The following is a 12,772-nucleotide window of genomic DNA, read 5'->3' on the forward strand; positions in this document are numbered from 1 at the left end:
CTTGGCTTTATGGCATTTGATAGAATGAAACTTTGCTACAACCTACCAGAAATAGCTAGGTTTAAATACTATCAGATTAGAGATTACTTAGTGAAAAAAATAGAACTCACTACAGTCTCAGAATCTGAGATATGGGACTGTATCTATAGGGATGCTGATAAATCTATTATAAGTCTGGGTTATAAGCTCTTTTCTGATCTCAAGACCGGTGATGCTACTATTTTAACAGAGAAATGGAATAGGAAACTGGCAATGAGTATTCCTACAGATTTAATTGTCACATCATTTAAAAGCCTAAATACATCAGTTCAATCTTCCAGCTTAAAATTGCAGATGTTTAAAACAATCTGTCAATTATATTATACGCCTGAAAGGATACTTAAATGGGCAACGAACAACATTCATTCAGATAAAACGAAATGCCCTAAATGTGATTTGAGTGGTGCGGACATTGTCCACATGTTCTTTACTTGCCCTCATCTCAAGGAATACTGGGAAGGAATAACTAAGGCTATCACTGAGAGGTTGGAGCAATCTTTCTTATTATCAAATATTGATGTTTGCGTAGGCGTCAATGGGGGTGAAAGGTTTAAAGATCTGTTGAATATCTTAATCACTTGTGGAAGGTAAATTGTTGCCAGAGCATGGATTCAAAAGAACCCACCAATAGTTTTAGAATGGTGGAGTTTAGTAAAGGAGATCCATAGTATGGAAGCCGCTATTGCAGATTCTAGGGGAGTGCAGGCCAGACGAAAAATCGACAGAATATGGGGGTTATTCATGTCTTAGCAAATATTTTTCAAAACACATGTTTATCGACTCTTAATTTTATGTCTCGCACTGTTCAAATTATGCTATATATTTATCTAAATGCAATTATGGAATTCTGTCATATTTTTGTTTCTTTTTTCTTTCGTGAAAAAATGAATTGTTTATTGCCTATGTGATCCTTTGATGCAAATAAAAATATTTTAAAAAAAAAATAATTTTTATTTAATGGCGTCTAATTGTTTAATATTTAGTTAAAGTGTTTTACTTTTGATGTAGCAGTTCATTTTTTCCTTTTTTTTTGGTAAATCTGGTTTTATCACGTTTTTTATATTGGTGTTTTTGCTTGTTTGTTATTTTTAGTTTGTTTTACATATTTACATAATGGTATTCCTGACGAAATGTTTGAGCAATATCACTTTTAATGCTAATTATATTTTATACTTTATTTTTTTCAATTATGTATTATACGTGTATATTTATTTTATTTAATAAATGTAGGTATTGCTAGTATTAGTTTTACTTTGTGTAATAAAAAATGTACATATTTATTTTCAGTATATTTTTTTTAAATAGTGGTTTAACAGTTTTAAGTTGTATTTTTAAATGCTTTTAAATATATCTACTGTGTAGTTTACAGTGTATGTAAACTCGATATGAAGTACCACAACATGTTTGTAGCCATAATTGTGTATTAAAATTAATTTGAAGTCGATAATCTGTCTAGAAGTGGAAATCCTCCTCTTCATAAATGAAATTTTCCATAAGCATCATCATCTCTCTCTAGGACACTGCTTTTTAGATCAGAGCCCTAGGCGAAATACTGAGACGCTGACAGATAGCATGTGCTATGAAGGAATGACGCAAGGGTTACCCATGACCCTTAACCTAGAGCTGTAATGCTCTTTTCTTGACCCGTCTACCCCAGTGGTTCCCAAACAATAGGTCGCCAATATTCGGTGGATCTGAGCAGTAAATAAAGATGCCTTTAAATTCTGTGTTTACCTTGTCACTTTTGCATGCTTCAACGACACAGGTCAAATGTCAGGTTATATGTGGAGTTTATTTTTATAGCGCGATTAAGTAATTTGCCCAGAATCACTGAATATTGAGCGGCCCTGTCGAGACTCGAACCCGGTTCTGAGGTAGACTGCCCTAGCCCTTAGGCCACCTTCTCTCCCCAATGTCTTCAGACAATTTGCTGCTTATTCTTTAAACATATCTGTGTTTTGTTTTCTTTCTCTGACTGCAAAGTGAGAGGAGTTTTGTAAGTGAATGATGTGACTGTCCTTATTTTCAACACACAACATGTAAATACCTCTAAATAAACTGCATGTATTCAGCAGTTAGGAAAGCAAAAATGAAGATGAACACTTTTTTGTTATTCTGAAGTGGGCTGGAAACAGATTTTAATTGAATCAAAACAAATAAGCCACTTTATTTGGTGACGCGCAAATGATAAATATTCACAGAAACCCTATTTCCGCACATTAGCAATTGAATTGTCAATGCTATATAGTTTGATAAGTAAAACTGTATGTCTGTACAAAGTGAGTGGGCATCTCAATGGAAAATGTGCTGCCTTTAAAAAATAGTGCACTCCCACATCCTGTATTATGTACATTAAAAAAATCACCCCTCCTGTCCATTTAAGGTAGGTGAGTTGCGTAAGTTTGTTGTAAAAAAAAATGGCAGTGGTTCTAAACAGTTTGGGAACCATTGGTCTACTGTATTTCTCTATCCACAAGTTTGAGGGAGAGGGTGGGGTGTAATCGCCAGAGCTGTAGACTTTGGAGCTGGGGAACCAGGTTCGAGTCTCGGCGTTGGCTCAACATCCTGCGATTCTAGGCTAATCACTTAATCTTCCAGTACCTATCAACAGCGCCCAGAGACCCTCACGGGTTATTAGCCACGCTATACAAATCCAAGTATTACTATTATTTATTTTATGCTATGATTCATTGTCAATGTGTTTCTTTTCCGTCTAATGTGTGTTCTGTATAGCATTTCTCGATAAAAGTTGAATCTGAAATTTGCTTACATAAATGTAGATGAAAATGCAGAGGTCGACCGGAGAGACTTAAGCTGTCGGTTTCCACACGTTTAGCACAGTACGTCTTAGAAGCGTTCTCTGCGAACTGGGATACGTACGACGTGTCTTCAAATCTAGAACAATGTATTTTACCCTCATTTGCAAAACTGGCCACCCTGAAGTACTGTACATTGAATCAATCAGTTATACTCCTAACACAATTTAACGGTCCATAAATGCGATTTGGGGGATTAACTCTGTTTTATCAGCTAACTAAGCATTAATAGTTATGTGGAAATCGTCAATGCCTGTCTGTAATAATTTGCCGTGCAAAAAATTAATTGCTTTCCTATTGTATCTTGAATGGAAGACTTTATAGTCTCGGTACAATATAATATTCGCCCTGAAGCCTAGCTAAGAACCAGCTGCGCCGTTACTGTAATGTGCGAAAATATACATAGTCTTCCAATTAGGACATTGTTAATGCTTCACTAGTCAAACTGCACTTTCTAGCAGATTCAATGTATAAAAGTTTAAAACAGTCGTGAAAAACAAAATTACTGAGTGGGAAAACGTTAACTAGTTGTTCATTTGTTCTCTCTCCGTGGTGTTCATTTCATTTTTTTACTGCCACATTTCACTTTTTTCGAGAGGAAAACCCGGACGTTGTAGCTCTTTATCAGTTCAGGTATGTTATTGCACGCATGTCTTTTAAACGTGTGTATGTAAGTGCTGGCCAGACATCATGAAGTCATGCCCAAGTTTTGGGGTGGTGCACTTTCTTTTTTTTTGACAGCATTGTTCCTGTGTTTCCTCGGTCAGGCTATTATTCCTAGGGAGGAGATGGGGGAAGGGTTCGCTTCGTCCTTTTATTTCGGTCTGCTGGGTTTCTATGAATCATTCTTACTGCTGCCTGGCCTTGGTGTTTTCCCTTATTTGTCCACCAGCTTCTTTACTGTGTACCCAGGTGCCCTTCATTGAAAGACCCCTGTTGGTGACTTGTTGAAGGTGGCTGCTTTTGGTACACATTTTCATTGATTAGTCTCTTTCATTATAGGCTGCTCTGTTTCTAAGGAGCACCCTATGAAAGCACTATTTTAGCCGTAGTTTTGAAGATATGATAGTCATTTCTTGCAACTAGCTGCTAGGGAAAAAAACTCTGAATTGTTTCCTTCAGATGTCAGAGGCCGCTATAAAGGATGCTTGCCACATCATGCTAGTGGAAGCTTCATCGATAGTAGGCAGAAGGAAGTCCGGCTGAAAGAAGTTGGAAAAGGGGACTAGGCCCAAAAATAGTTACATACACAAATCAACTTTCACTCCTTGACCCCTCCTTAAAACAGAAAGTGCCTTTTTCAGATTCTGTTGACCAGCTCTGCTAAATAAATGCCCTAATTCATTCCCTCATCTCCTATCCCAAGGTATAACCTTCCATATGTCAGTGAAACATGTTCACAACAGACAAATGCAACATCCAAATACACCTTTGCTGTAAGGCTAATAATACCTGGGCTGGTGCATTGGGGATGGCGGAGCATTATCTGAGCAAGGGGAAAAAGATGGACTCCCTTCATTGGATTGAAGACCTAAAGATGCCAGATGCTGGCAATATTGTGCAAGACTTGGGCGTTGACATGCACGCAGTTGTTTCTGGGCCAGGACAATTTGGGGCTCTACTAAAGTCTAATCTCTATAGGGCCACTACCTGAATCATTTTTATACTCTCCTCCATAGGCAGCAGTGGTAATACCTTCCATAATAAACGAGAGGTTGTCACTGTAGACACCGAGGCTTTTTGCCACCTCTGCTGGACATGGAGGTTTGCCCAAATCAACTCAAGTTTACGCCTGGGATCCCCACCTCTGTATTATCCCCATTGAATGTAAGCATGTTGGAGACCATCCATGGGGCAGTCATAGGCAATGCAGAATTTCTAAGCCACCTCTTAATCGAAGGAGAGGAAAGTCTGTATCATCTGCATGTGAAATGAATTGAAAGCTGCTGCAGTGACTAAAAGCGACCAATAGCACAGCATAAAAACTAAATAATGTGGACGGCTAGGCCCAAAAAGGAAGAGGCTATTGCTGACTCGATGGGTGTTTTAATTGTGGGTACCCCAGAGTGGTAGCTTTAGGCATTTTATGTTGCAGTACTGTTTTTGTCATGATCCACTGAGTTCAGCCTTCCGTCGTTCAGTTTGAGGGCTGACTAAGTCCTTAGGTGCAACAACAGTTTAGAGAACAATTAAATCATGGGGGTGTGGGTAGTCATGCCATTCTTTGCTTTCCTCTTGATTACCCACTTCCTACAGCATCATCAACATTCTCAAAGGTTCAGTGCTTGAAGAGGATTGATGAGGAAACTGCCCTTTTCTTCTTCCTCCTCCACCTCTAATCTAGTGTGAGTGAAATCGATCAAGCTAGGGTTTCCTGGCAAGTTACAGCGAAGTGGCTCACTTTTTGGTGCGTGCAGTCAGTCTCTTGTGAAATGCAGACCTCAAGGAGAAAATGTTAGGCTGGTTTTGACTGCTATAGAAGACGAATTGCTATTGCCATTAAACTTGCAACAGAGTGGTGCGCCAGGGTGGTGCGTCGGACTAGTAAACCAGGCTCGAGTAGGATCTTCATCAGATGGAAAACATATGTTCTATTTAGAGATTGTGGTGCAATGCTGGATATTAGCATTTTTTAAAGAGAATTTTGCTTATATGTAACTTCTCACATTTTTTCCTTCTGCAGAATTTATTCCAAATTTCACCAGAGGAGAATGCAGGAGCTCTCTGAGGTCGGTCTGCAGAACTTTTTTTGTCTTTTCCTAGTCCTTGCAGCTGTGGCGGATATCGAAGATGTTGCCAGTCGAGTCTTGGACCTCTTGGATTTCGTCGTCCCGAGCTCCAGCAGTACTGCCCAGAGGGCAATTGTCTGGCGAGGGTACTTCGCCTTTCTATTAACTTACGTAGAAAAAAATATGGACATCAGCGTTTTAGCTGAAAAACTCTCTAATAGTTTCCGTGAAACAGCGAAGAAATTCTTGGTAACAAAAAACGACTACACACAGAAACAGGCTCTCTGGACTCTGCTTTCCACCTACATCGAGGGCATTCAAGAAGTGTTCGAGACAAGCTGTCACTTGCACCTTTCTGAGGAAAAGCTGCTAAATGACGGCTTTTGCATGCTCTTGCCTGCATGTGGGGCATCCGAACTTGGGTCAGTCCTTCATTTTCTACAGGTTGCGGTGTCGAGAATCAGGTAAGAACCTCTGCATACCATAATATCATTATGCTGCCTTCTTGTACGAAGAAGAAATGCCTTTTAGAATCCAGAAACCTCATTATATTCATTTTTTTTAAAGCAGACTTTATTAATTTTTCTTATTTCACATACATGCAACTCACATATGATCTTATAGAATATATCATAAGCGCGCAATTCAGTAGTCATTTGTGTCCACATCAGGTCATAGCCCCGCATCACATTAGTTCATCCAGCCCGTCCTCTCCTTCTTCGTGAGGAGAGTAGTCCATCAAATGCAGGAGTCATATCCCACCCGACTTGTGTCGTAGCCTTGAGGGACTGAATCGTGCTACCCCAAGATGATGTGAGCACTGCCGACGAAGAAAACGGCTGCCTGCTGCTTTGGAATCCTCCGGGCTCTGCGTCCAGTCCTGAAGTTCTTCGACCCCCGCACCCGGCAGCTGGTAATACAGGCGACTGTTATATCGCGCCTGGATTATGCCAGCTCTCTCCTGGTGGGCGCTAACCTGGCCGAAGTCACCCGCCTCCAGCGGGTGCAGAATGCCGCCGCTAGAGCAATTGTTGGTCTTCCTAGATCCTGCCCTGTTTCCAGTACTTTGAAAGCGTTGCACTGGTTGCCAGTCAGGGCTAGAATCCAATTCAAGGTACTGTGTTTAGCCTTCAAGATTCTAAATGGTACGGCTCCTCAAATTCTTATGGACCTCCTGTCTTGGTATGTCCCCACTCGGCATCTGAGATCTCTGGGCCAAGCTCTCACTATCACTCCCAGATACAAGCTGTGCCGTGTTGGTGGTCGTTCCTTCCGGGTTAAAGCAGCCGAACTGTGGAATTCCCTTCCGGTGGGGATTCGGTTGTTGGAGGATCTTTTTTCTTTTCGTAAGGCTATTAAAACTCTCTTATTTTAACCTGGTTCCTTCTTTTTAGCTGTTGTGTTTCTTGTGGCTGTTGCGTGTTACCTTGCCATGCGCCAGGACGCCCCTTAGCTGGGGCAGCTGTGCGCAGTACAAATCCACGTAACATAACATAACATATTCACCATATCAGATAAGAGAACGCAAACCCCCTTCCCAACTCATTCCCCCCTTCCCTGGCCCCCTCCCGGTAACCCCACCTCCCTCCTCCCCTCCCCTCAGACATGTCGCTCTCCCTAACAGCGCACTTGTTGCACAATATTTATTCCTCACATTCCGTTGGATTCCCCATGACAGTGGTCCATGACCCACCTAGGAGGATGCACCCACGTTAGACATCTCCCCACCTACATTCTCACCCTGCGACCTATGGTTGTGTACACATATAGGAAAGGGTGACAACCATACCTGGAGAGGTCAGTCATCGTCATCAGGCAGGTGTTTAAGAAGATCCACCATCGCCACCCAGACTCTCGCCGTGTCCCACAATCTGTCATTGTCAGTTCTCTGGGCCAGCTGGAGCCGTAGGGTCCCCTCGCATTCCGCCCACTTTATAAATTCCCGCAGCCAGCGCGCCACACTGGTGGCTGTGGTTGCCTTCCAATGGCTAGTAATCTCTTGTTTGGCTAGGACTAACCCCAGATCCAGGAATTTACTGGTGGTTTTGTTGCGGGCAGTGTGGGGGAACCAGTGTAACAGGCACACCCCAGGAGTAGGCTGCAGTTCCCTGTCCGTCACCTCTGTCAGCTTGGCCAGGACCTCCCCCCAGTACCCATGAAGCAAAAGACAATCCCAGAACATGTGCATAAACGCTGCGTTTTTCAGTTTGTATCGTGGGCAGGCAGTGTGGGAGCCCAAAAAATCATTGATTTTGTAAGGAGTGAGGTACGCCCGATGAAACACATAGAATTGTATGAGCTGGAATCTCGCATTTCGAGAGCATTTCCATGCTTGTTCCTGTAACATCTCCCAGGGTTTTGCCTCTATAGGCGTTCCCAAGTCAGCTTCCCATTTAGTGCGCAGTTCCTCTAGAGGAGCCCTTAAGCCCTGCGTCAGTCTCCGATACAGACACGTAACCGCCTTGATCTTACCCGCGGAGGTGACAACTTATTGGCAAGGGAGGAAGACCTGTGGTTCCTCCATCCCTTTTTCCAGTGTTTGCGCACAGCAGCAGTCACCGCCGCATGCAGAAGGAAGTCCTGAGCAGGCAGTTTGTGTCTTTCCGTAAGGTTCTGAAATGGTAAGAGGGTACCATCTTCGTATAGATCCCGAATGGAGGAGATCCCCAGCTCCCCCCATTCCTGCAGTCACTGCCAATCCCCTCCGTGAGGCAACTCGTCACAGAACCACACCGGATCTCAGGCGCATACGCAGGGCTCGCTTGATTTCGTCGTAGAGCACTATTCCAGCACTGCCGTAGCACCCATAAGTCTCTGGGCACCTCCCTTTCACGCACCCGGAGCTGGAGCAGAATCCAAGCCAGGTGACGAAGCCCCAGATCCCTACCTCTCTGATCCACCTCTACTCCCAGTTTCCCCGCCATCCGCTGCGTGAACCATTGGAACTGGGCCGCGTGGTAGTAAGCCTCGAAATCAGACACTGCAAAGCCCCCTTTTTGTCTGGGACGCATCATATCATTCAACGCCACTCTACGGGTCCCTGAGCCCCATAGAAAACTCGAAACCATTGAGTTTAGCTGGGCAAAGCACTTCCAAGGGACCCAAAGCGGCAGGGTAACAAAATAATAAAGCAAACGGGGCAGGGTTATCATTTTTAGTAACGCCACTCCCCCGCAACCGATAAAGGTAGAAACCCCCAGAATTCAAGATTACTCTTGGTAGTTTGCAGGGCCCGCCCTACATTACCCTCAAATAAATCAGCAGCCTCATGATAGATTCGGACCCCCAAATAAGTCAAGCATCTGCCTTCCCATCGTACATCGAGCTCCTCAGGAGGATCGCCTCGCCCCCCATGCACCGGAAACATACAGGTCTTGGCCCAATTGACTTTGAGTCCTGCCACTCGCCCCAACCTCTCCAGCAATTCCCGGGCGCCCGCAGCTCATCAGTAGGATTGGCAGATACATTAACAAATCATCGCGGTACAAAAGGGGATGGTGATGGACGGAGCATCTGAACCAATCAAACACTCACACTCAGTGTTGGCAGTTCGGGCTGGACTGTACCCATGAGGCACAGGCTCAGACTGATTTGCATATAGCCATGTCTGAACTGGGGTGGCAGAGTGGGCTAAAGAACGGTGATGGATTCAACCCAGATCTGTTGGCTGGGTGTGAGTGTTTGATTGGTTCAGATGCTCCGTCCATCACCACCCCCTTTTGTACCGCTTTGTCGCCATAAGTTGGCAGGGCATGCTCAGACGTTGAGTCCCTTGCTCACTTTGCCAGTGGATTCAAGCAAGCCTGGCTGAAGACAGCTGGAATGCCAGAAACCGGTCCTAGGAAGCTTGATTCCGGTCCAGGGAAGGCATGGCTTGGCAGTTCGGGCTGGACTGTTCCCCTGAGGCACAGGGTCAGACTGATTTGCATATGGCCATGTCTGAACTGGGGTGGCAGAGTGGGCTAAAGAACGGTGATGGATTCAACCCAGATCTGTTGACTGGATGTGAGTGTTTGATTGGTTCAGATGCTCCGTCCATCACCACCCCCTTTTGTACCGCATTAACAAATAATCAGCATAGAGAGCAATGTAGTGCATCTGTCCCATCCCCTCTAGGCCTCTGTAATGTCTCCCTGTCCGTGCGTGAACCGCCAGAAGTTCCATTGCCAGGGCAAACAGGAGGGGAGACAGGGGGCAGCCCTGTCTCGTCCCCCTGCCTACGTCACAAGCTGCAGATATCGCCCCCCCCTCGTCCGAACCCTGGCCGTCGAGCGAGTGTACAGAATCTTCGTCCAGGCCACACATCCCTCACCTAAGCCAAAAGCCCTCAAAACCCGAAACAGATACGGCCACTCTAAGCTATCGAAGGCTTTTTCAATGTCTATCGATAGTACACACGCCTCATCACCCCCTGCCACCGCCTCATGCAGCAACTGACACAATCTCCGGGTGTTCATGGCCGTGTTCCGGGTAGGAATGAACCCAGCCTGGTCTCCGCGCACCAGAGTTGTCCTGTGCACCATCAGGCGACTATCCAAGATACCGCTCAGGGTCTTATAATCAGTGTTTAACATCGCCAGGGGGCGATACGCTGTACGGTCCCACTCCAGCTTACCCGGTTTAAGGAGTGGTACAATTACTGCCTCCCGTGTTGAGCTAGGTAAGTAGTCATCCTGTTTCGACCGATTATAAAGGGTCACCAACTGCGGAGCCAGCACATCGATATAAGTGACATAGAACTCCGATGGTAACCCATCAGTACCCGGCGTTTTGTTCTTGGCCATACGCTTGATAGCACCCCGGACCTCGTCCAATTCTACTGGTCGGCCCAAGCTCTCCGCCTCAATCTGGGGTAACTATGTCAAGGAAATCCCCTTCCTCTAGCTCCCTAGGGTCCAACTTGATGCAATAAAGGGTGGAATAGTATTCTAGGAACTGCGTGTTAATGGCCTGTTGTCCGTAGTGGACTATCCCCCCTTCTTCCCGCAATTCAAGAATTGGTGTACCTCTGCATGCTGGATTTGCCAACCAAGCTAGGAGTGCCCCGGACTTATCTCTTTCCGCATGCGCCCGCATTATGCATGCCCTGTAATCAAAGCATCTCATCCTCTCCACTTGCGTTGCCAACTCTTCCTTCGCCCTCAATAACCCTTCTTATGTGTCCTCCCGTCCCGGTCTCTCCCTTTCTTTCTCCCTGAGCCGTCGTTCTGCCTGCTGTACCTCGCTCAATAGAGTTCTATGGACTCCCACAGCTTCCCCAATGCACCGTCTGCGTATCACTACCTTGAGTGCATCCCACTCATTATGCAGACTAGAAGAAGTGGCCATGTTGTGCTGAAAATAGTCCTCTATGGCAGTACCTATGGTGGTTCGGAAGACCTGGTGTCCTCCAATACGTCAGTTCGGAGATGCCAGCTAGGGATCGCCGTTCTAAGTTGAACCCAGTTCAGGGTCACCAAGAGGGGGTTGTGATCAGAGGTTGTCCTCGCCAGGTATTCACTCTTCGTGGTCAGCATGTGGACATCAGGGGAACACAACACATTGTCCAGTCTAACATGCAACTCATGGGCCGCTGAAAAATAAGAGTAGTCTCGGTCCCCAGAGTGATGAGCCCTCCAAGTATTCGTGAGCCCCCAGCACTGCTGCCAGTTTCGTCTGATGTCTGCAATCCTACAAGTAAGGGCTTCAGGGAGTGATGGATGGGAGTGTTCCAGGTCCAAGTCAGTCACGCAGTCCCCCCCAGAAGAACCGGGCCTGTTAACTCCCCACTAATTTCTGTGAAAGCTGTGCAAAAAAGGTGAACTGTTCAACATTGGGGGCATATATGCTACCTAGTGTAATGTCCCGCCCATCAAGCCGCCCGTGACCACTGTAAACCTGCCCTCTGGGTCAACCACCTGCCTCACACATTGAAATGGTACCCCTGCCCGTACCCAAATCAATGTCCCCCTGGCATAGGCCGAGTAGGTAGTGTGGAACACCTGCCCCCTCCAGCGACGTTGTAATGCCATTCCCTCTGCCTTCGTCAAGTGAGTTTCTTGATGCAGCGTGATTTGCTCTCCCCGCCGTACCAGGTATGCATGTATTTTGTAGCACCGACACAAAGTGTGCATCACCCGAATATTCCAAGACATAACTTTAAGGCCTATGGAGGTGCCCATGGATCCAACTCATGCACGCGCTCCTCTAAAACCCCCATAGTGTCTGACCCTCCCCCATCTCACCCAACCTTCAAACTTCACCCAACTCCCACACCCCAGGACAGGCACACAAGAACAGGTTCCCATCCAAACCGCTCAAACAAAGAACAGTAACTAGGAGGTAACGTGTGACACGCGCACAATGCCCCCAGAAACCCCCCCCCCTCCTTTTTAGAAATATACATAGCCAGTTGGGACCCCATCATTCCTGGAGATTCATCTTCCGCTGTGCTGCCCCACATCAAACTGGTCCCTGAGCCCAATAAGCGTAACAGACATTTTATCATCACATGCCCCTCATACCCACTGCAGCCCCATCACCCAAACATTCCATCAACTGTCTGCGGGGTGAGGTCCGGCATCTCCATGTCCGAGAGTCCTTGGGCGCTACCAGATCGTGGGCTCTCCGTTCCGCTCTTCTCAGTGTCCGCATCGTTGCTCACTGGGCTAATCACTCCTTGACTGATGGCCGCCACCGCCCACACCACACTGTCTCGCTCCTGACGCTGATCCACTGGAGAAGTAGGCCTCCCCCTCTGTGGTGTAGTCGCCTGCCGTTCTCGGTAGGCTGCCCGTGAGGTGCACGCAGCCGCGCCACCGCGACCCTCCAGCCAGTCCCATGCCGCCTGCGGTGTAAGGAAGAAGTGGGTCTTCTCGTCTGCATTCACCCGTAGGTGCGCTGGAAATAGCATAGCGTAGGGGAGATGGAGCTGACGCAGCTTTCTCTGAACAGTCAGAAAGGATGACCGTTGACGTTGAACCTCCCTGGTGTAATCCGGGAATATCAGCACCTTGCTGTTTCCTATTTGCAAATTCTGTTGTTCTCGAGCCCGCTGCAGGATAAAGTCCCGGTCGCGATAGTGTAACAATCAGGCCACCATTGGTCGCGGTGGAGCTCCAGGTTTAGGCGGGCAAGCCGGGACCCTATGCGCCCGCTCCAGCGCGTAGAATGGGGATAGGCCTTCTGGTGCTACCTCTGTTCCCAGCC

The 12,772-nt window shown here is 46.4% G+C and overlaps 1 protein-coding gene across 3 annotated transcripts in view; it reads left to right on the plus strand.

Moving 5' to 3' along the window:
• Positions 1 to 12,772, plus strand: part of MMS22L (MMS22 like, DNA repair protein) — a 602,587-nt gene that overhangs the window by 231,095 nt on the left and 358,720 nt on the right. For all 3 annotated transcript variants that reach the window (XM_078648222.1, XM_078648223.1, XM_078648221.1), the window contains exon 13: positions 5,539 to 6,048. In XM_078648222.1, coding sequence (XP_078504348.1) covers positions 5,539 to 6,048 — 510 coding nt within the window. The remainder of the gene's footprint in view (positions 1 to 5,538; positions 6,049 to 12,772) is intronic.

This window comes from Lissotriton helveticus, chromosome 6 (assembly GCF_964261635.1).
Source record: "Lissotriton helveticus chromosome 6, aLisHel1.1, whole genome shotgun sequence".
In the NCBI taxonomy this organism is placed as follows: Eukaryota; Metazoa; Chordata; class Amphibia; order Caudata; family Salamandridae; genus Lissotriton; species Lissotriton helveticus.